We start from the raw sequence: 22,973 nt of genomic DNA on the forward strand, positions 1-22,973 counted from the left end.
GTAATGGGTAATTGATAACAGATAGCAGGTAACAGATAGCAGGTAATAGGTAAAAGGTAAGAGGTAACAGGTAAGAGGTAACAGGTAGCAGGTAAAAGGTAACAGGTATAAGGTAGCAGGTAAATGGTACCAGGTACCAGGTAAAAGGTAAAAAGTAGCAGGTAAAAGGTAGCAGGTATAAGGTAGCAGGTATAAGGTAGCAGGTAGCAGGTAGCAGGTAAGAGGTAAAAGGTAAAAGGTAAAAGGTAAAAAGTAAAAGGTAAAAGGTAAAAGGTAACAGGTAAAAGGTAGCAGGTGACAGGTAACTAGTAGCAGGTAACAGGTAACAGGTAGCAGGTAACAGGTAGGAGGTAACATGTAACATGTAGCAGGTAAAAGGTAGCATGTATAAGGTAATAGGTAATAGGTAGGTAACAGGTAACAAGTAACAAGTAGGTAACAGGTAGGTAAAAGGTAGCAAGTAGCAGGTAATAGAAAAAGGTAGCAGGTAACAGGTAGTAGGTAGCAGGTAAAAGGTAAAATGTAGCATGTAAAAGGTAGCAGGTAGTAGCAGATGACAAGTAACTGCTAACAGGTAACAGGTAGCAGGTAGGAGGTAACAGGTAGCAGGTAGGAGGTAATAGGTAGCAAGTAGCAGGTAGCAGATATCAAGTAAAAGGTAGCATGTAGCAGGTAAAAGGTAAAAGGTAGCAGGTAGTAGCAGGTGACAGGTAAGTGCTAGCAGGTAACAGGTAACATGTATGAGGTAACATGTAGAAGGTAATAGGTAGCAGGTACAAGGTAGCGGTAGTTGTAGGTGAGAGGTAACTGCTAGCAGGTAACAGGTAACGGGTAGCAGGTATCAGGTAGCAGGTAACAGGTAGCCGGTGACAGGTAACAGGTAACATGTAGCAGGTAGTAGGTAACAGGTAGCAGGTAAAAGGTAGCAGGTATAAGGTAGCAGGTAGCATGTAGCATGTAACAGGTAGCATGTAGTAGGTAGCATGTAGCAAGTAGGAGGTAACAGGTAGCAAGTAGGAGGTAACATTTAGCAAGTATGAGGTAACAGGTAGCAAGTAGCAGGTAAAAGGTAGCATGTAGCAGGTACCAGGTAAAAGATAAAAGGTAGCAGGTAAAAAGTAGCAGGTACAAGGTAGCAGGTAGTAGCAGGTGACAGGTAATTGTTAGCAGGTAACAGGTAAAGGGTAGCAGGTATAAGGTGGTAGTAGGTGAGAGGTAACTGCTAGCAGGTAACAGGTAATAGGTAACAGGTAGCCGGTAGCCGATAGCAGGTAGTAGGTAGTAGGTAGCAGGTAGTAGGTGAGAGGTAACTGCTAGCAGGTGAGAGGTAACTGCTAGCAGGTGAGGGGTAACATGTAAGATGTAACAAGTAGTAGATAACAGGTAGTAGGTAATAAGTAGTAGGTAAGTGGTAAAGTGGTGATTAGAAAAAGAAGTATAACTTGAGATTTGAATGATATTTTTGGTTTTGAAACCTTGTGGGATATGAAATTTATGTATATATCATAGTATTTTTATATTTTAAACTTATCATAATGTGTAAAATTATTGAGTTGAGTATTGGAGTTAGTTTTTAAAATTATGGAAAATGAAGTCATGCATATTTTTTTTCCCTTCTATTTGGCATAGTTTTGCTCCATAAATAAAATTTCACTTAGTTTACTCTCAAATTGGAATCATCTCAATGAATTTCAATATCCTTAGTAGATTTTTCAAATTATACTTAATAGATTTAAATTCGTACAGTGAATTTAATTTAAAGCAATTAAATGATTTTATAAGTTAATTTCACTCAACAATATAATTTGTACCACAATCTTATATTTGTTTGAGAATATTGGGGAGATGTTTGAAAATAGGTTTATTGATAAATATATAATGTAAATAACTATAAAAATAGATATGAATATATACATGTATGAAATATATAAAATTAATATCACAAATCTAAAATGATATTTGAAACATCGTTTAAATATATATAGAAATGAAATTTGTAAAAGCCTAACTTCAGTGATTATTTAAATCACATATATAGAAATATAAGCATATTATTATTTTTAAGTATAAAAAGTTAAATAACAGACAAAATTATTTTTACTCAATATAATTGGCAAATTATTTTATCTTTTTATAGGTAAAAAATGTATTAATTGATCATTAGTATTTTAAAATTAATTATATTTGTTATTACCAAAACAAAAAAAAACGTAGTGTTTCAATAAAGGTCCTACCGAGATTTGAACTCGGGTTACTGGATTCAGAGTCCAATGTCCTAACCACTAGACCATAGGACCTTATTGTCTATTTTTATCTGCAAATAGTTAATACTTCAATTTGAATGAGTAATGTGAAAAAAATACCAAACCCAGTTAGACTTTGAATATATTGCTTAAATGTTTTAATCTATAAATTTACTTTTGTTTAATTGTAAACTTTATATTCATGTTAATTAAGATTATCTCGTATTTCCCTAAAATTTTATTTTCTATTTTATATGAACGGAGTTTGTATACACTTTCATAAATAAATAAATATATATATATATATATATATATATATATTATTTTTTTATATAATTTTATTACTTAAATCCTTCTATTATTAAAATTGTCATTAATATTAATTAGAATTAGAGTCACTTAAATGGGTAGATCCATCCACAAAAAGACGTCAATTTTTTTAATATTTATTTATATATCAACATCAGCATACTAAAAGAATATGTACAATCAATAAAAATAAAAACATTAAATATTAGATTAAATTAATCTTAGTAAGTAACCTATAAATTTACAAGTAAAACTTGTTTAATCTTCAAGTTCTTTGAGATAAACATAAAAAAACTCATTAAAAATTTATCAAAAATTTGAAACTCACGCACATATAAATTATGAATAGTTGGTGATATTTATTTGTAAATATTTTTTCTAGAGAGTTAATGATAGAGTTAGAAAAGAGAGTCTAAAACCTCATTGAGATTAAAACCCCTAAAAACATATGAATTTTAAACTCATATATAGTTGAAGAACACTAGACTCACATGTAACAAATGAACTTCAAACTCACACACACTTAAAGGACATTAGAATCACGTGCAACACATGAACTTTAAAGTCACGTATAATTGAAGAACATCAGACTTACATGTAAGAGATGAACTTCAAACTCATATGTAACTGAGGAATATCAAACTCAAATGCAATGGGTGAACTTCAAGCTTACACACAATCGAAGAACATATTTACATGCAACAATTGAACTCCATACATATACCATTAAAGAACATCAAACTTACATGCAACAAATGAATTTCAAACTTAGCATATAACTAAGGAACATTACACTCACACACGACAAAAGATCTTCAAACTCAGTTGAAGAGCCTTTGACTTATATGTAACCTACGAACTTCACATTCAACATGTAACACAAGATCATTCTACTAAAATCTTTACAAAAAAAAAAACTTTATATCAATTTCATCGATTGAGATAATTTAGGATAGCTTCTCTTACTTGAAACTTTTCACTCTATAAATTTTTTTTAGTTTAAACAGAGAAACAACACTTTAAAATTTTAACCATAAAAATATTAAAGTTTAATCAATCCTTAGTTGTCTAACTACTTCTTTAAGGAGAGACCAAATTTTCATAGAAATAAAGTTTGAATAAATAAAGACAAAGAGAAGGCACAACAAAAACTTAAAAATAAAAAAAAAATGTAAATATGAGAGAGAGAATGAAAAAAAAGAAATAGAGATCTAGCATTAAAAAATATAATATTTTTATACAAGAGATGAAAACATTTAACAATTTTCATTCTATTAAAAAAAATTAAATTAAAATGTTTACTTGAGTTTTTTTTTTTAAAAAAATTTCACGTCTTCATTAAATTTCTAAAATATTTAACTTTTAAAAAATTTATATTGACGAATCTTTGTGGTTGGGATTGTGATTTAGTTTCTAACAGAATGGAAATGCAAATCGCTTCCACAATTTTCTGCAGATTGATTAAGTGTGTTTTTTAAATTTCTGTTTCTACTTGTTTTTTTTAACTAGTAAAAGTAAAACATATCCCAGAAGTTTGTTATAATTCACATGTCTATTTAATTAAATGGATATTTATGACATTTTTTTTGGAAATGAGAAAATGAGCTCATATATTTTATTTAAGTTCATTCTTATTTTTTACTTGCCTCACTAGAGAGTAGGAGGGATTGATACACCACATTTTAAAATCTTGTTTGAATTATATATATATATTAAAAATATATTTTTAACTTTTATTTATTTATTTTAAATTAATAATTAAATTAAATTTATAAGTATTTATAATTTAAATTATAGTTTTATTGGAAATCTACACCTTTCAAACAATATAGTATAAACATTATAAATATCTTAATTTTAATAAATAAAATTAAATACACAAAATAAATAAATAAATAAATAAATAAATAATATAAATGGATTAGGACTAACCTACTCTGCTCCTATGGTTCAGTGGACTAATGAGCTTGACAAAACAGGTAAAGATAGATTAAACATGTCACCAATTTTGTCATCTAATATTCACAAGTTTTTTTAAAATTGCTTATTTATTTTGTGTTAATTAAAAATTATCCGTAATTGTTACTTTTATTTCAAAACTTTAAATCATGATTAAACCTTGTTTTAAGTCTAAAAAAAATCATAAAATAGTTAGTTAGCTTTGTTGTTATTTTTTAAATAGCGTAAATTTTTATAACTACAATTGTATTTTCAAATTAAAAAGACAAAAATGTTTTTTTAAAGACTATAATCGATTTTAGAATGTTAGAAATGAAATATATTTAACTTTATAGACTATCTATTTATTTATCATTAAAAAATCAGTTCCTACGACTAGTTTGGTGATGAAGTTAGAATTCACAAACAGATTATCTTGTTTAATATGAGTAGGTTAATGCAGATTTTTTTTCCTATAGTTATCATGAAAACAAATTATTTAAATCATTTAAATATAACTCAAACTATATGAATGTTTATTTTTTATTTGGTTTAAGTTTTTTTATAAACCGATTTTATAAAGTTGGGTTAGATCTAAGATTCATCTTGTAAGATGATATTAGAACCATTTAGAATTTATCGTAACAATAATTAGTTGGACTTATCACTTATTATCAGACCATCCATAAATATATAGTTACAAATTTAAGTATATGAAAGAATATGTTGCATATTTCATCTTTATTATAAATAAAAATATTTCATATGAGTAAGTGTAAAAATTATGTTATCTTTATCAATATATTCAAAATTTCTTGTACATAATATCATTGTTTTTTTTATTACAATCCTAACTTCAACGGGAATAGAAAGTGAGTCAAGGGTTGGGTATGAAGCCATAGACTGACTAAACACTATGTTTAGTGAGTGAGTTTTTCTTTATAATTTTTATTTAAAAATATCATTGTACTTGTAATACAGAACAAAAATAAAAATTCTGTGTTGTTTATTTTCTGCGGTTGATTCGTGATTATATGTGTTTTTTCATATTATCAAGAAAAATGTATTTTTCACTTTTCTGAAAAAAATAATAAAAAGTAACATATTTTTGATAACAGTGGTATGTTTAACGACCTTTATAATAATTTTTTAATTGGTTAATAAAGTAGCAATGTGAAGATATTTGTTAGGCAAAAGTTGGTAAATGGGGATGCCATGGGCACTGTTTGACTGAGGGGTGCTGAAAATACATTTTAAAAGCTTTAAAAAGCTATTGGGTCAATGAGTTTTTGTTGTGAGAAACAAATAAAAATAATTTGATCCAAGGAAGGAATTAAGTTAGTGAAAGGTATTCGTAACGCGCTTTTTTGGTGCTCGGGTATTTACGTTTTCTACGGTAAACTAATGACCTGTTTGGGTAAGAAGAGAAGAAATTTACGTTTCACTGAAGTCAATTAATCTAACCTAGATTAATTTTATAAATGTATAAATGTAAGATACAATAAGGAAAATAAAGTATTATTATATTAGTGCTGCAAATCAGAATAAAATTTGGAAGAGGACGAACTTGAAAAAAAAAGTGATACCGAACTACATCAATTAGCTTTAAAATTTGTTTATATATATATATATATTTTTATAGACAATAAAAAATGAATAAATATGAATTACTTTAAGGATGATCAAACCCTTATACATGAACTTAACCATAATTTTTCTCACTAGACTTACTTCCAAGTCTGCCTATATAGAACTCTCCTAACTAACCCAAAAGAAAGATATCTGGGACAAACTATCATACAACTTAAATGAATACGTCATGAGATCATCCTCATACAAATCAACCGGATCTATGCACCAATCAGAAAAGGAAAATGCGCAAAGTGTGACTTGGATGTAATCCATGACCAAACCTTTAGTTGAACCAAAGCAAAAGTTTTCCGTACATCCACTACTTCCCTTTAAAAATTAACATGTTTCTATGCTTCCAAACCTCGTTGACTACTGTTTTCTAAATAACTCCCCAAACCTCATTCATCGAAGCAGGCGCATTGCTCATTCTAAACTGGGAAAAATTTAACAAGGATGTTTCACACACGCTTTATTCGCCCAGCTATACACAATAATGGTTTCACAATAACCAAGCAAATTGCACTTAAAAAACAAATGAGTGTTAGTCTCCTCCTCGACTACACAAAGATTACACGTGGAGCTTGCAACTGTGATCTCCAGTCTTTCCGAGTTAGCCTTAGTGGCTAACTTATTTTCCAACACCCTCAAAACTTTAACTAAAAGAGTAGGTACAACTTTAAAATTTATATTTGAAAATGTTTATTTAAAAGCACTTCACTTGTATGTCCTAATTTTTTATAATTGTGATTTATCCTATCAATTTTAAAAATATTATTATTATAATTACATTTATTTTGAAAGATAATATTTTTTATTTTATATATAAAAGTATATATATCACCGCCCTGTCACAAGTTGAAACATCAGTATACTAATAAATAGATAATGAATAATACAAATTAATTTTATATAGTACATGATTTTTTGGACTGATTATACAGTGCATGTATTTAACTTTTGTCATTTCAACAACCCTCAATTACAGCAAAAGCACGATACATGTATGTAAGTTTTATATATATATATATATATATATATATTATTAAATGTCATTGGGTACTAAGGATAAACCATTAAAGTGTATATTTTAAGAGAAGCATTATAATAAACAATTAAGGCAAAAATGTAATACCATCATAATAATTAATAGCCATATGTTTTTTGTCCTACATTTAATATATAAAGATTATTAAATGTCATTGGCTACATAAGGATAAACCATAAAAGTGCATGTTGTAAGAGCAACAATTTAATAAGAATTAAGGGGGAAAAACACAATATGAACACAATAGTTAATAGACACATGTTTTTAATATAAGCATTTAATGAAAGTGATGATACTAACAGATACTCTAATGCCATTTTCTAACCAAAAAAACCACTTTATGAGTCATGGTCCTTTTGATTGGCTTAGCACAAAAGAAGAAAAAAATATATTTTATGAAAGGAAGCAAAAGGTTGAGAATGAAAAAAAGGGTGGTTGGGTGTGGTGGTTGCAAGTTTGTGTGTGGAAGAGATGAAGGAGTAATTGGAGAGAAGTGAGAAGAAAGACAAAGGGAAAGAGAAAGAGAAGAAGAAGAAGAAAAACAAGGGTTAAGAGTGAGTGAGAGTGATGGAAAAAGATTGGTGGGTGTGCATTATCATAAACATGCACCTTCTATGTGCGCACTAGCATCAAAGTGCACCAAGCCACATTTTGAATCACTACACCTCAGTTCATGTGGGCCCTTCCATCTTCCCCCATAGCCAAGCCAACACCCAACTCATCAACATCATTGCCATCTCTGAATTATCCCCCACTCCTACCTTTCTGTCACCAAAAGACTTGTCCCCTTTCACATTTGATCACAACACTTAACCACTAGATAGCAGATACCATGTTGTTTTTCTCCTCTGTACTTGTTTGCTTTTCTCATTTCTGTCTCTACTTCCTCCTAAATCTAAGCCTTGTTTCTTGAGGAGGAGTGAGATAGCAACACACAAAAAAGAAAAAAGAAGTCAAAAAGTCTGGTTTTTGTGATGGGGGGTTGCTAAAGGAGGTGCTGCTGCTGCAAAGGGTGTGTTTGTATTTTGGTATAATGGGTAATTGCTGGTGTAGATGGGAGTCATCAGATTATAGAGTTTCATCCAATGTAAAGTCAGGTTGGTTTACGAACAAAAAAAAACCTTTCCTTTTTCTGTTTTGGATATTTTCTATGATTTTGGTGTTTATTTTTATTGTTTATCATTTCCTGAATGGGCAAGTATTTTTAGTGCATGTTTTCTTTGAGTTCTTGAGCAAAATCGTTTTTTTTGGTGGATGGTACAACCTTGTTTTCCTCCTTCTGGATTTCGTTCTATTTTGAAAGTTGTTTATTCATCTCTTATCTTCCTTTATTTTACACTATTTTGTCTTTGATGGATGATGTTTTCAAGGATTTCATGTTTTGGAACCTTCCAATTTTCCCTCCTGGTTTTCTTGATCACCCTTTCATCAGGTTCTTTTTCATTGAAAATTTGTGTGTTGAGGTTATTAAATCATTTGAATCTAGTGTTAGCTTCATATATCTCAATCTTGTAGGCAAGTTGATATTATGCAGATCATTGAAAGACAAAGAGAACAAAACATAACAAAAATCTGCATATATGAGTTACATGTTGTCTTTAAATCTTTTTAACTTTTCTAAAGTCACTTCTATTGTAGAATCTGTTAATATGACCCTTAATCACCTTTTCTTGATGTGTCTACTTCAAAAGTAGGTCGACACGTGATTAGTGAAAACTCTTAACTCTAGTTGGTTCAGTATCATCTCAACTAAATTTTCTAAGAAATTGGTTGAGGGTTTTTAAAATATAGTTCACTCCTTCACAATTATAATATATTTCCACCATCCATTGCTTTTGAAACAGTATACTAATTTTCTTCTCTTCATCCAACAATAAGAGAAAAGATGTTTATGCAGACTTCTTAATCTTTTTGCATGATATTGAGCACGTTACAGTGTTCATTTTCCTCTTTCAGTCCCCAAGCAGTGTTTAAATTTTTTATTTAGAACAAAATAACAGTGATCTATATATCATACCATTGCATTTGTTTTGACTGCTTAATGTAACATCTGGTTAGTTTTTCTGAGAAAAAGGATGAACGTAGATATGAATAAGAAGAATAACTAATCTGTTTTCATAGTTTAAATGTGCATATCATCTTTTGTTCTCATTTCTCTTATTGATTCACGAAAAGAACAAAACCAGGTAACCAAGCAAAGGAATGATTATGATAGCAAGTTACCATCAAACCCTGAGGAAGTAGAAGACCTACGCCGTGACTCAGCTGCAAATCCATTGATTGTATTCAGTTATGATGAGTTGAAGACAATCACTGCAAATTTTAGGCCAGATCGTGTGTTGGGGGGAGGAGGATTTGGAAGTGTGTACAAAGGGTTCATTTCTGAGGAGTTAAGGCAGGGTCTTCCTACCCTTGCTGTTGCTGTTAAGGTTCATGATGGTGACAATAGTCATCAAGGGCACAGAGAATGGCTGGTATACTTTTTGTCTTTATGTACAATTATCTAGCTGCAAAATCATGATGCTTCACATGCTATGTTTATTCTACTACTGGCACATACTATTAGAAGTTGTTAATGTTACAAAACAAACTTCTTGTTGTAAGGTTGATTAAATTAAGATTTTGGTTTCTCTAGGCAGAAGTCATATTTTTGGGGCAGCTTTCACATCCAAATCTAGTCAAATTAGTTGGATACTGCTGCGAGGATCAACATAGGGTACTGATATACGAGTACATGTCCCGGGGAAGTGTGGAGCACAACTTGTTCTCAAGTAAGTATATCATCCCTTCTTAACCTTTATTAACCTTATCCAGACATTGTTTTATCTGTTTAATCGTTTAATTGGTTGGAGATCTTACATCGACTAAAAATAAAAACATTTCATATTATAAGTAAGTGCAATTTATAAGATTGAGTTAGCCTTACCATTCTTAATATAACCAATGTAAAGAAAAATGTTGTTTTGGTTTTGCTTAACCAATGTAAAGAAAAATGTTGTTTTGGTTTTGTAGAAGCATCTGTCATTACTTTTTACTTGCTTTCCCTTTTATGTTTTCTCCGACAATGTTGACATTTAAAGTGAGGAATTTAAAGATGAAGTGATTTTGGTTCCATTTGGTAGCTTCGTGGAAAACTACCTAGTACCAAGACATGTGCTTTAGATGGTTTGATAAGGACATAAGTTTGACATAAACATAAGGAAACAATAGAAGTTACCTCAGTGAGCATCTGAGAGATTTCTTAGTGTAAAACTTTGGTAGGTCCTACACAATTGTCCAATACAATGAACCAAGAAGTATTCATGTGCTCAGAAGACCACTTAGCTGCAAAGTTTTCTGCTTTCACAACTTTTTCAGAACCATTTTATTCTAGATTATTCATGTTTGAGTTACTATTTCTTTGGGATCAAAGGGTCACTGAGGTTGCCCTTTAAACAAGGGTTTTCTCTTGGGTAGAATCACTTATATTTGCATAATACCTACATCTTTTGAGAAGCTACTTTTAATCCAAAAAACTTCTTAATCAATCACGGTTTATCACAAGATCTTTTGAATAATTAAATTATTAGTTCATACGTATATAAGCATATATTTTTTAAAAATAATTTTGGTTATTACAACTTTGCATATATCAAATAATAATTTAAGTATTTATATACTAAATGCTGTCCAATAATTACAAATTATATTCTTCTAATACTTTTTTGAAGAAATGGTTAGTTAATATTATTACATTGAAACACACAGTTATATGGATACCCAAGCTATTTAACTTCAGTCTACAAACTTTAAATTCCAAGGATAAGCATAACTGGTTTAATCACTGAAAAAATTAGCATGACTCTTGAAATTTAAATTTGTTAAATAATATCTCAAATTTAAACAAAACAACATAAAAAATAAATAAATATATATTAAATTTAAAATTAATATGTAAAATAATAATTTTTTCTACAACAATTAAATTTTAACTTAATAAAATAAAGTAGTATGATAAAAATCAGACATCCAGAAATTTGTATTTTCCCTAGTGACACATAATGAGAGGTAAAATGTCGAAGTATTCCTGGGCATAAATAAAAAAATAACTAGCTTAAATATACAATTTTTAAAGCATTATTTAATGTTATTCTTTTAAAAATACGGTTATGTTTGAATTAGACAAAATATCCTACCAATAAATAATTGAAAAAAATAGGAGACGTCTTAATCCTAACTATTTTTAGGATTTGAGTACATGACTTTAAATTTCAAAGTAACAAAACTAAAGAATCTGTTTGCCAAAATTAATAACTTCTAGATGATAAATTTTAATTTATAAGTCTAATTTATTATATTGGAAATATTCTTTAAATTAATTGATTAACTAATTCACAAATGTATAATGACAAAAATATAAAATCACATAAACTTGATTATATAAATAAAATTTGTGTTTTTGAGACAAAAGTATATTATCATGTAATTATAATTTTATATTTTTTTAAATAATTAATTTTTATGAAAATTTTCAGTACTTCTATTTATTTTTTAAAAGTTGATATATATATATATTTTTTTTATTTTTTTTTTAATTTGGACAAGTCGTTTTATTTAAATGAATTGATGTAAGGAATATTAATCAATTTTTTTTTCAAAAGTATGTGTATTTTTTTATTTCTCAATTTAAAATACTCTCACATTGAATTTGTTTTTTACAACTTTTACCGTGTAATTTTCATATAGCATTATATAATCAAATATTAGCTACTTGAATTTATAATGTTATTTTCTTGGAGGAAGATAACTAAGATTTAATGTTGCAAGGACCTCACCACGAACGCTATAATCATAAAATCCACTACTTATACCAAAAAATCAAGACTATTTGTGTCTTTAATCAACAAAAGGAGACACTTTAATGTTTATTATGGTGTTTTTGTTTGTACATCTAATGTGTCTTCACTTAATTGTTCCAGAAATCTTGCTTCCCCTGCCATGGTCCATAAGAATGAAGATTGCATTTGGTGCTGCTAAGGGACTTGCATTTCTTCATGAAGCAGAGAAACCTGTCATCTATCGTGATTTCAAGACATCAAATATTTTATTGGATAAGGTCAGCAAATTTTGTGTAGAAACTACACAGATTTAAATTATGGCCATTTGAGTATGTTTTAGGAGGTGGATAAATAGTGCTTTTCATTGATTCTTTGGAGTTCTTACTTGATAGTTAAGAATGCAAAGTTTCTCAATGTTACAAGGCCACTAAACTGTAGAATATTGTTGTTGAGGTCATGTTGGTTATTGAGTTCAATGATAAACTATTTAGATTTCCATCACCTTTGATGTTTATGATTTCATACACAACACAAGCTAGTTTTCTGTGATATCTATGGTTAGAATTCAGGTGTTCAAGCAGAAAGCATTTAGCTTTAAAGCCCCAGTGGTTCCAAAATAAGCCAGCTTTTAACCATCTTGGTCATTTATGTTTCAAAAACAGGACTACAATGCAAAACTTTCTGATTTTGGCCTTGCTAAGGATGGACCAGTTGGAGACAAATCACATGTTTCTACTCGAGTAATGGGAACATATGGTTATGCAGCACCTGAGTACATAATGACAGGTAAAGTATATTCTGAATTCTGGATTCATGTGAAACCAAGTTCATGTTTTCACTAGTCATAAACAAAGATCAATGTAGAGAAATTATGGATGCCCCACTCATTATTTTCACTAGTCATAAACAAAGAGTTTTAAGATAATCTTTGTAAAAATCAACAAACTTATCAGTCACAAATACTATCATATGTTTGAAAAAATTGACAACATAATCATACGTTGTTGTGCAGGTCATCTGACTCCTAGAAGTGATGTTTACAGTTTTGGGGTTGTTCTTCTTGAACTTCTTACAGGAAGAAAATCTTTAGACAAGTTAAGACCTGCTAGAGAGCAGAACCTCACAGAATGGGCTATTCCTTTGCTCAAGGAAAAGAAGAAATTTCTAAACATAATTGATCCAAGGTTGGATGGAGATTATCCAATTAAAGCAGTTCACAAGGCTGCAATGCTTTCATATCATTGCTTGAACCGCAATCCAAAAGCAAGGCCTCTGATGCGAGATATTGTGGACTCATTGGAGCCTTTGCAGGCACACACAGAGGCCCCTAAAACACTGACCATAATCAGTGATGTTCCTGAATCTGGTCTGAAAATGAAAGATGCAAAATGACTTTAAAGAGGGTGTTGTGTTAGGTTCTCCTCAGTTTCATTTCTCATGTTCATTGGGAGAGAGGTTTTGCCTTAACTTGTGTTTATAAACATGACATATAGGCAACTGGATTACTGTATGATCTGTATAAACATATTCTAATGCAATTTTTATGCATTTGATCAATTACTGATTTTCTCATAATATAAACCATTTATCTTTTTAATTTTTCTATGATTCTTATAACCTCCTTCTTGTATGGAAATACTTATGCAATATGAACTGAACTTACAATTTTGTGTGTGTCTATTTTTGTAGATTTCTTTATCAATTTGTCGTTTTCTTGCAAAATTTGCGATAACTTCAATAAAAAAATTTACCATTTCCTTAATTGCATTGATATATTCTTATAATATTTAAAATGTTTAGCTTGTTTTCAAACAAATTTTGTGTTGCATGAAAAAACACTTAAACATTTTTTTACAATTTTCCGCGCAAAAAAAGTGTAGTTAGTTTTTCTGTTTTTTTATTACAATATAAAAATTGTAAAAAACACCTAAAAAAGTCTTAATAATGTTGAAAAATATCTTGATATGATAAATAAGATAATTAATATTTGAATAATATTATTAAATATTTAAATTTGTCTATACAAAATGTTATTATCAAAATTATAATATTAATTTTATGTTATTATTTGAAGTATTTTGTTCATTCCAAATATCGATTATGTATCAATAGATTCCTGGAAGAATGATCAAGGTTCTTGATTTTTGTTTTTAATTTTCCATATCTCTGGGCAAATTGTTGGAGTAGTAGAAGAGGTAGCAAACATGGCAAAATCGAAAAGTACACGTGGCATCATTGTAGTGAACTGAATGGATGTGCCTTCATAACCACTTCAGCAATCTACATTCACAACCTCTCATCCATGTCTTTGTGGCCCCAGCAACACAACCTCCATTTGTTAACTATGCACAAGCACAACTCCAAGTACCTAAGGGATGTTCCACTCATAGAAGAAACTCAACATAGAAACTAGCACTGGCACTTTCAAAGTCTTGTGCATAACCATAAACCATGTCATTACCAACCACCACTAGTGGTCACTCATCTCTTTACTCTGCACTAACATTGCCAAGAACCACCCAAATTCACCCAACCTTGTTTTCTTCCTCTACCAAGTTCTTTTCTTCCAGAAGCCCCTTGTATTCGGGTGTGTCCTTTTGTTTCTCAAACACCCTTTTGTCAAGACCGTTGCTTTTTGCTGTCAAGGCCTCATCCGGAGTTGGGTCAGAAGCATCCAAACAGGAGAGTGAAGAAGAAGAGGAACCGTATGAAGAGTACGAGGTGGAAATTGAGCAGCCCTTTGGAATCAAATTTGCAAAGGGTAGGGATGGGGGAACTTACATTGATGCTATTGCACCAGGAGGATCAGCTGATAAGGCTGGAGTTTTCACTGTTGGGGATAAAGTAATTGCCACCAGGTATGCTCTTCATGTTTTTTTTTTCTCTTTCTGTAAGTTTCTTTATTTGGAGAACTAGATACAAGGTTTATGGAGGATGTGGTATAGCTTTTAGTTTAGGGGTTGTTTTCATTTCATGCTTAAGAGACTTATTGGAGGTCTTATTTATTCTTGGTTGGTTTATGGATGTGGATTTTGATGAGTTTAATTTATAGTCACTGTTAATGTAAAGTTTACATGTATATCATGTGCTTCGAAATTCTTTTGAGAAGTAAACTTGTGGTATTTATGTTTGTCTCATTGTGTTTGAGTCGTTGAGATATGGCCAATATGTTCAATATCCGCAGTGCAGTTTTTGGGACTGAAATTTGGCCAGCTGCGGAATATGGAAGGACAATGTACACAATTCGCCAAAGAATTGGTCCATTGCTCATGAAAATGCAGAAGAGATATGGTTAGTTCAATGTGTTAATTTTGCTATGTTTGAGTTCTACTATAGTGAGTAGACACCACACCTGTGAAATTTGCTCGTGATCTCAGAGCCGTGGTTTCTCATTTTGACAGGAAAGAGTATTGATAGTGGTGGTGAGTTAACTGAAAAAGAGATTATCAGGGCTGAGAGGAACTCTGGGGTAATCAGCAACAGAGTGAGAGAAATTCAAGTAAGTTTTATCGTAATGATTAAACTGTAAAATTGTAGTCCTTACATTCACCAACCATTTTGTATGAGATGTTTTCATTTCTACATAGACATGTCACTGCTACGTGCGGGTACAAATATTCATTGCCAATTCTCAAACTTGCAAAATTTCAGATGCTCAATGCTTCGAGGAAAAAGGAACAAAAAGAACGCAGAGAAAAGGATTTGAGAGAAGGATTGCAACTATATAAGTAAGGATTAACAAATCAAATCATTATTTTTTACCATTTATAGTGTATCCAGTAAGGATTAACCTTTCTGTCCTTTGTTTATCTAGCCCTTAACATCTCAGAATGTTAGTCTATTCTTCCAAAGGGATGAAATGCAACATCTTATCTCCAATTGTAATTCAATAGCTGTAATTATTGCACTTTGCACCATGTGTGAAATTTATTTTGACAAGAGACATGGTAGGGCAAAAAAGGTTTATATATAAAATTTTAATCTGCATTTAGTATCTGGCAATGGTCTTAAATTGATAATTGATATATTGTCCTTCATTAACAATTCTTTTGGGAATTTTAGTTTTGAATCCTAAATGCTGTTCTGTTTCTCAGTCATTTGTCTAACTGATTGAAACCTGATCTAATTATGGCCTTGGCCTAAACAACTGGTTAAAGAAAAGACTTGCTTTGCTTTCCAAACGCTAAATTTGCTCCATATCTTAATTAAAAGTCTTACAAGTGATGCTATCTCACTGATACTATTATTGTGCACTCTGTTGCTGGATTAAATGCTGAAGGAGTGGGAAATATAACGAAGCACTAGAGAAATTTGAGTCTATTTTGGGATCAAAGCCAGAACCTGAGGAAACAGCAGTTGCAAGTTACAACGTTGCTTGTTGTTACTCTAAGCTAAACCAGGTATATGTTTCCTGCCATTTGCTACTTGGAACATGTAACTTGACCTGATTTTGGATTAGTTCCTTATTATTCTTGCTGAATAGATGCAATCCCTTTATATATGTCTGTGTCTTACTAATTTGCCCAATCAATTAAAAGTTTATCAGTTCTTAGCATGTATAAATAAGGACATAATTATGTGTATGGACTAACAAATCAGACTTTTAGACTAATGAAGGACGTAATTGTTTAATTTGTCTTGGGTTGGGACTGATCCACTTATCAAAACTAGCTGTAAAATTTTCTGATAAAATCTTATACACACGCACAAACACACGTACACCTTCTAGGTTAAGTGATTCACCAAAGTTCCATACCATTGACCAATCCATCCCAAACAAAACCTGTGAAAATTAAGTCTCCAATTATCTTACTTTTGTTCACCTTGTTGATCTCTACAAAAAGCATCTGATTCCTGGATTTAAATTTTATTTTTACACTAATAGAGAGTAATAAATTTCTAACAGATTCAAGCTGCACTTTCTTCACTGGAAGAAGCCCTGAATTCTGGTTTTGAAGACTTCAAGGTGATCAACCTACTTGAAGCTATTCCATTATCATATTGGCTAACCCATCTAACATTGTTGTTATTTTGACAGAGACTGAGAACTGATCCTGACCTGGCTAACGCCAGGGCGTCAGAGGAATTTGATCCTTTATTGAAACGATTTGATGAATCTTTTATCAATGAGAATGCCATCAATGCCATTAAATCTCTTTTTGGATTTGGTAAGAAATAACCTGTTGTGTGGACACAAGCACACTGTTTGGCTGACCAAGGGGTTGGTTGAGCAATATGGTAAGTATTTTCCGTGTATGTATAACTTTATAGTTTAATTACACAGGTTCCTCATTTTTTGTCCCTGCACTGGGATTTTGCTTTATGTACTACTAGTATAATCAAGCAAAATTTTAAGAAGCTTATTATGATCAATAAAATTGTGCATTTCTATCACCTTCTACTTTGTTGCATGCTTCCTTCATATGACACCAAAAAGAATGTCTGATACTTAATCCAAAAGATTTGAATACGAGGAGTTATGAGCCAATCCACATAAGAGATCGTATACCAAAACCTTAACACAATGAGTATGTGTTTGTGAATTTACATTTGAATTTCTCATAATATTGATTCCTCAAAATATGTTTGATCCAATTAAACTGTACTCTGAAGTTGTATTTTTTATTGCTAGGTTGTGATTCTTAAAATCATTATTAACTGCTAACTTGATGAAATTGCATTGATTTTGCCTTACTTTTGATGAAGTTACTATTTTCAATGATGTTTCACGTAGCTGTTTTCAACCATCAACAATTACCTTTCTATAAGATTGCCAAATTTTTTTTACTGATTTCAACTTTTAATTCATTATACAAAATCCCATATGCTTCTAAAACTTTACATATTTTATAAATCACTACAAGAAAATCATGAAATAAAAACCAATTTTTAGAGACAAAAAATAATTAGTTGCTATAATGACTAAATTAGAGATCATTTTAGAGACTAAAAAAATCAATTAAATGGTTTTTATTGTTAAATGGTTTTTATTAGTTTCTATTATTGTTAAATGGTTTTTATTAGTTTCTATTATTGTTAAATGGTTTTTAAATTGGTGTCTAATTATCAACTAAGATTTTTGCTCCCATACAAAAACAACTCCAAAACGCTGGCATCACAAAGCATAGGCATGAACTATATGTGTACTGAATACAGAACAGAATAATCATGGAAGCAGATACAAAAAACTTACAAAGAAGCAAATTTTTTTTATTCAAATATAGTAAAATAAGATGACTACTTAGAAAGCTTCTAAACCATGCATTATGTTATAGCCCAGTTATTTGACTAGGAACTAGAAGGATGAAGTCGAACTGCAAGTCCTTTTACTGGTTCTAGCATGGGATCATACTTCAACTTTTCATCTGGAATCACCAATTCCCACTTGAACCGTTTCACGATATTATGCATGAACACAAGTATCTCTAGTCTAGCATATTCTTGCCCCAAACACATTCGGGGGCCACCTCCAAATGGAACATGTGAAAAGGGTGTAGGCCCAGATCCTTCAAACCTTGAAGCATCAAAAGTTTCGGGATTCGAGAAGATTGTTGGATCATTGTGTGATGAACCAGTGTTCCAATGCAACTGTCATAAAAGATCATAGATAACATGATCAACATCAGACAAGGTTCTCTCCTTTAGCATACAAGAACTTCTTTCAATGGTCTTGAAAAGGCAAGACTTAAGTATTGTTGAGTCTCAAAAAATGAAGGAAGCTTTTGGTCTAATTTAACATTAGACAGTTCAAGTAGTTCATGGAAACAAACAGGACAAAAAAAATAAAGAGATTGAAACAAGGTTAAATGGAACATGAACTGAATTAGTGGTTTGATTTAAAACAATTTTTGGTCGATGTAAGAAAAGAATACTAATCATATACGTGGAGTAATATTTGAATCCATTATCGTACAAAAAGTTCAAACCAATTGAACTCAACATCTCTACACTTATTTATACTTCTTTACAGTTCTCTAACAATGTTTAAGATGGAATAGTATTTGGCTATTTGCAATCACAGACAAGTTTTTCACAAGTCTCAAGAACTAAAAGTGATTCCAATGAATGCCGAGTGAAGAAAGCATGGTTATAGCAAAGGAAGTTCTACAAAAGAAAGGAAAAATACCTTCCAGCCTTTAGGGATGTTATAATCAGCATAGGTGAAATCCTTTATAGCTTCTCTATAAGCACCACTGACTGGTGGAGACAGCCTCATGACTTCAGATACAACATTCCAAGAGTATTTCATTTTCTGAATATCTTCCCATTGCAACAACTGCCCTACCTCTTTCCCTTGAATAATTTCAAGTTGTTCTGTCATAAAAATAACTTCAACATTTATCCTGATCATGTTTTAGATAAGAGTGGCTGAAAAATAGTTGTCAGCAGCAACAGTTTGCTATAACAATCTTCTTTGGGTGTGTTCGAACAAGAAAAATAAGATGAACTTCTCCATGATCCATGAGTTAAAATTAGTTTATGTATAAGTTAATTTGCATAAGTTTTCTTACACATCTTCTTTAAATTCTTATTTTTAATTTGTTTATAAACTAGTTTTAGCTTATGAAGAAATTTATTTTTTTCTCATCTTATTTTCTTTTATAAAAGTGTTTATGGAAAAACTTGTCCAAATAAACTGGTTAAGGATTTTATTACTAACCTTTCAAGACATGTTCATAAACATGAGGCAACTGTCCTAGATACTTCATGACCAATGATAAAACTGATCTAGCAGTATCATGTCCTGCAAAAAGTAGAAGAAGTGTGTTATCAAGAATCTCCATTTCGGTCATAAACCTTCCACTTGGGTCAGATGTAACAAGCATGTGTGATAGAAGGTCTTGAGTAGGTGATGCCCTCTTCTCCTCCAAATCCCCTTTTCTTTTCTCTAGAATCATTTTAATTTCTTTCCTAATTTCATCTGCAGCTTTCATTGCACGATGAAACCTTGTTCCAGGAATGTTGAGGGTGAAGCCAATGATCCCTTTCAGAAATGCATTAAATTTTAACGAAAGCTTTGATATTTGATCAGAGTCTTCAATGCTTAAAAATAAGCAACAAGCCAATTCAAACGTATATAGCTTTACAGTTGGATGCACAAAAACCTGCTCCTTTCCTACAAAATTGCAAGTCAACAAAAGTATTAAACTATTGATCAAAGCATAAATTTTCTGTTTCGTTTCCAATGAATAACCTGTTTTTATTGATGAAACAAAATAATATAGCCAATCAACACTTTTAATCATTAGAAAAGCTTTAAAATAGGTAGCCTCTATTAAGACTAGCTCTGATCCAAGAGAATATAACCTTATGTATAATGCTTAATCCTATGCAATTGCAAGTGTTGGATCTCACCCAAATTTCATTGAAGATTGTTATCCATAGTTTGCTATAGGATTTGGCTTTTTCTAAGTGGGAAAAGTGTCTTTTAAAACATAAAGTGCAATAATAAACATTAATAAAAAAAGTTAAAAGTTGAGATTGTGATTAATTTTATATTTCAATATATATACATATATATTTGATTTTACAGTATTTTCAATTAAATGATTATTGGTGTCTTTCTTTGTGTATTATCAGAGCTAAATCCTTACTATTATACTGATAAATATGTAAGATTGGTTTTACTAACAAAATATATGTGAGAGATATTCAAAAGGGTATAGGATGTATTTGAAAGATGAGAGATTTGAAAAAATATGTAAGATTCCTATTAGAGATTGCACAGTAAGAAGTCCAGTTGGCTAGATTTGTTTTGATCATAAATTTGACACTTCTCATCTGTGTAAGTGTCAGTAGGCAAGTTGGGCTACCACTACAAATTGTTTAGGATTTGTTTGTGATACTTGTTCACACTCACTAGTAACTATGTAAGCATGGTAAGAGAGGATATGACAGTTTCCAATAAGGTTCAAAGACGTGGTATTCCCCACCAAAACTGAAAAAGGACCACCAACTCCAAGATTTCCCTTGATCATTGATTCAAATATTTAATCACCAAAGTATCATTTAACTATCTGATTTTGGTAGCACAATTCTCATATGACCAAGCAAACAAATTGAGGTATTGTGTTACATGTCTTACCTTTCCAATAAGTGTCTATATGGTGCTGAGCAATTCTATCCATTTTTGGCAAGTAGTTTTTGAGTGTTTCTGCATTAAGAAAGTTCATGAGCAACTTTCTCACCATCTTTGCCTCATCACCAACCTTGTTAACAAGGGACAACCTTAACAGCTTCTTCACCGAACTAGGCCACCACACTTGGACATTCTTGTTCTCATTGCTAAATAGGAACTTGTTGCCAGCTGGTCCGCAAAACACAGCAACAGGGTCTCCAAACATTGAAGTCTTGAACACCCTTGAGTCATATTTCTCCACTCTCTCTTTTAGGAACCTTAACACGTTTCCCTCAAGCATTGCATGCATGAACTCAAAGGTTTCTCCAACAATAGGCCACCCTAATCTTCCAGGAGGAAGATTCAGGTTTCTGAGTCTGACCCTCCTTGTGATGAAATGTAGACAAAGCACAAAGAATGCCAAAACTGCTGACAAGACTACCATATTGGTCACCTCCATAAAGTTTAGTGTCCTTAAGACCTTAACTATTGATGTAGGGAACAACACAGCAGAGAGAGCAAGAAAGAGAATTGGGGGAAGCAGAAAAACTTTGATGTAAGATGGATGAAAGAGAAAAGAGAGCTTGCTCTATGGAATAGGACTGAATATATATATATAAAAGAAAAAAGTTTCAAAACTTAGCTTATGGCAAATATGTGATTCAATCATAACATGACATTTTTACACTTTCAAGCTTTCTAACTATTTGACAAGCACTTCAACTGTGAACTGCAATTTCAGTTAATTTTCATCCTGAACTTTTTAAAAGAAAAAATTAGTCCTCCAATCACCAAACAAGAAAGTGACACTTCAATATTATATCATCAAACTAGTCCTCATGGCAGACCATTAAGGTTTAAAAATAAATAAAAAATTAAGAAAAATGTTATTTATATAATGATTGATAGCAGTTTTCTTTTCTTTAAAATGGTCAACTAGATCTACAGATATTTGGAATTTTTAAATAAGATGCCAAGGTATTCTTTTTTTTCAAAATAAAAAAGAAATACAGGTCTAATAATATTTTTTTTAATCATGATAATTTTTTGCATAAATATAATATGATTCTTAAATGTATAAAATGAGCAAATTAATTCCAAAATATTATAATTGGTTTACTGTTTGCATGTCATTATTTCATCAGTAAGTAAGATTTCATATGTCTTAATGAATTTAATCAGTCATTTACCTTCTTTAATCTGGTATCTAGACATTATGACAATGAGAAAAAAAGTTGAATAAATCTTTATTAGTGTGATTATTATGTGTTCTAAATATTAATGTTAAACATAGGAACAGATATAATATTTAATTTATATTTTGATGATTTGGAAATGAATGATGAAGAATAAAACAGAAGTATACATGCATTACAGAAATTGTATACCTGTGGTGAACCGACAAATGGAGGCAAAGAAAGCACTAAAGAAAATGGGGGTTAAGGATAGAACAGTACGCTTAGTGGGATTCCAAGACCATCATCGTCTCTTTTCTTGAGGCCCATATTTTGGAGTTTTTTCAACAAATTTTGAATTTTGAATTGCCAACTCTTTTACTAAATCATTCTTAATATAATATTTAGACTTGTTAATTTTTTTAAAATACACTTTTAACTAAGAAAAAAAGTAATATTTTACTTAAAATTGAATATATATATATATATAGTATTCTATGATTGAGTTGTGGCCGACTGCACTCATAATAAGAGTGTATCACTTTATTGTCAAGTACACATCTCGTTCATATCTTTTAACCACATAATTAATTTGTAATTAGATATCATATATTAGATTAATACGAATACTTAACAATATTAGCATTAATTAAACTCAACACCTCTTAGATCCAACTCATCTTTAAAAATAGATTG

At 30.8% G+C, this 22,973-nt stretch overlaps 3 protein-coding genes and 1 non-coding gene across 5 annotated transcripts; 2 read left to right on the forward strand and 2 right to left on the reverse strand.

The window, feature by feature from the left end:
* Window positions 1-2,225: 2,225 nt before the first annotated feature.
* Window positions 2,226-2,297, reverse strand: TRNAQ-CUG (transfer RNA glutamine (anticodon CUG)). The gene has a single exon. It is a non-coding gene; the product is annotated as a tRNA-Gln (tRNA).
* A 5,237-nt stretch (window positions 2,298-7,534) lies between these two features.
* On the forward strand, window positions 7,535-13,587 carry LOC137812226 (Protein kinase superfamily protein). The gene is made up of 6 exons (XM_068614146.2): window positions 7,535-8,264; window positions 9,343-9,641; window positions 9,803-9,938; window positions 12,126-12,262; window positions 12,647-12,770; window positions 12,997-13,587. Exons 1-6 carry the CDS (start codon window positions 8,201-8,203, stop codon window positions 13,374-13,376), a joined length of 1,140 nt encoding a protein of 379 aa, XP_068470247.1. The 5' UTR covers window positions 7,535-8,200; the 3' UTR covers window positions 13,377-13,587.
* Window positions 13,588-14,181: 594 nt separating this feature from the next.
* ZKT (protein containing PDZ domain, a K-box domain, and a TPR region) lies at window positions 14,182-17,378 on the forward strand. Its single transcript, XM_068614147.1, has 7 exons — window positions 14,182-14,842; window positions 15,169-15,275; window positions 15,386-15,483; window positions 15,636-15,712; window positions 16,264-16,384; window positions 16,891-16,950; window positions 17,023-17,378. Exons 1-7 carry the CDS (start codon window positions 14,436-14,438, stop codon window positions 17,161-17,163), a joined length of 1,011 nt encoding a protein of 336 aa, XP_068470248.1. The 5' UTR covers window positions 14,182-14,435; the 3' UTR covers window positions 17,164-17,378.
* A 721-nt stretch (window positions 17,379-18,099) lies between these two features.
* On the reverse strand, window positions 18,100-21,844 carry LOC137812224 (beta-amyrin 28-monooxygenase CYP716A378). Of its 2 annotated transcripts, none has more exons than XM_068614145.1 (4): window positions 21,070-21,844; window positions 19,645-20,100; window positions 19,111-19,298; window positions 18,100-18,572 (listed from the first exon to the last, which is right to left on the reverse strand). In XM_068614145.1, the coding sequence occupies exons 1-4, from the start codon at window positions 21,560-21,562 to the stop codon at window positions 18,273-18,275; spliced, it is 1,437 nt and encodes a 478-aa protein (XP_068470246.1). In that variant the 5' UTR covers window positions 21,563-21,844; the 3' UTR covers window positions 18,100-18,272. The 2 variants fall into 2 exon arrangements, with proteins under 2 accessions (XP_068470246.1, XP_090155014.1); XM_090298888.1 differs by lacking the exon at window positions 21,070-21,844 and adding an exon at window positions 20,292-20,418.
* Between the last annotated feature and the right edge of the window lie 1,129 nt (window positions 21,845-22,973).

This window comes from Phaseolus vulgaris, chromosome 2 (assembly GCF_051622355.1).
Source record: "Phaseolus vulgaris cultivar YP4 chromosome 2, ASM5162235v1, whole genome shotgun sequence".
Taxonomy (NCBI): domain Eukaryota; kingdom Viridiplantae; phylum Streptophyta; class Magnoliopsida; order Fabales; family Fabaceae; genus Phaseolus; species Phaseolus vulgaris.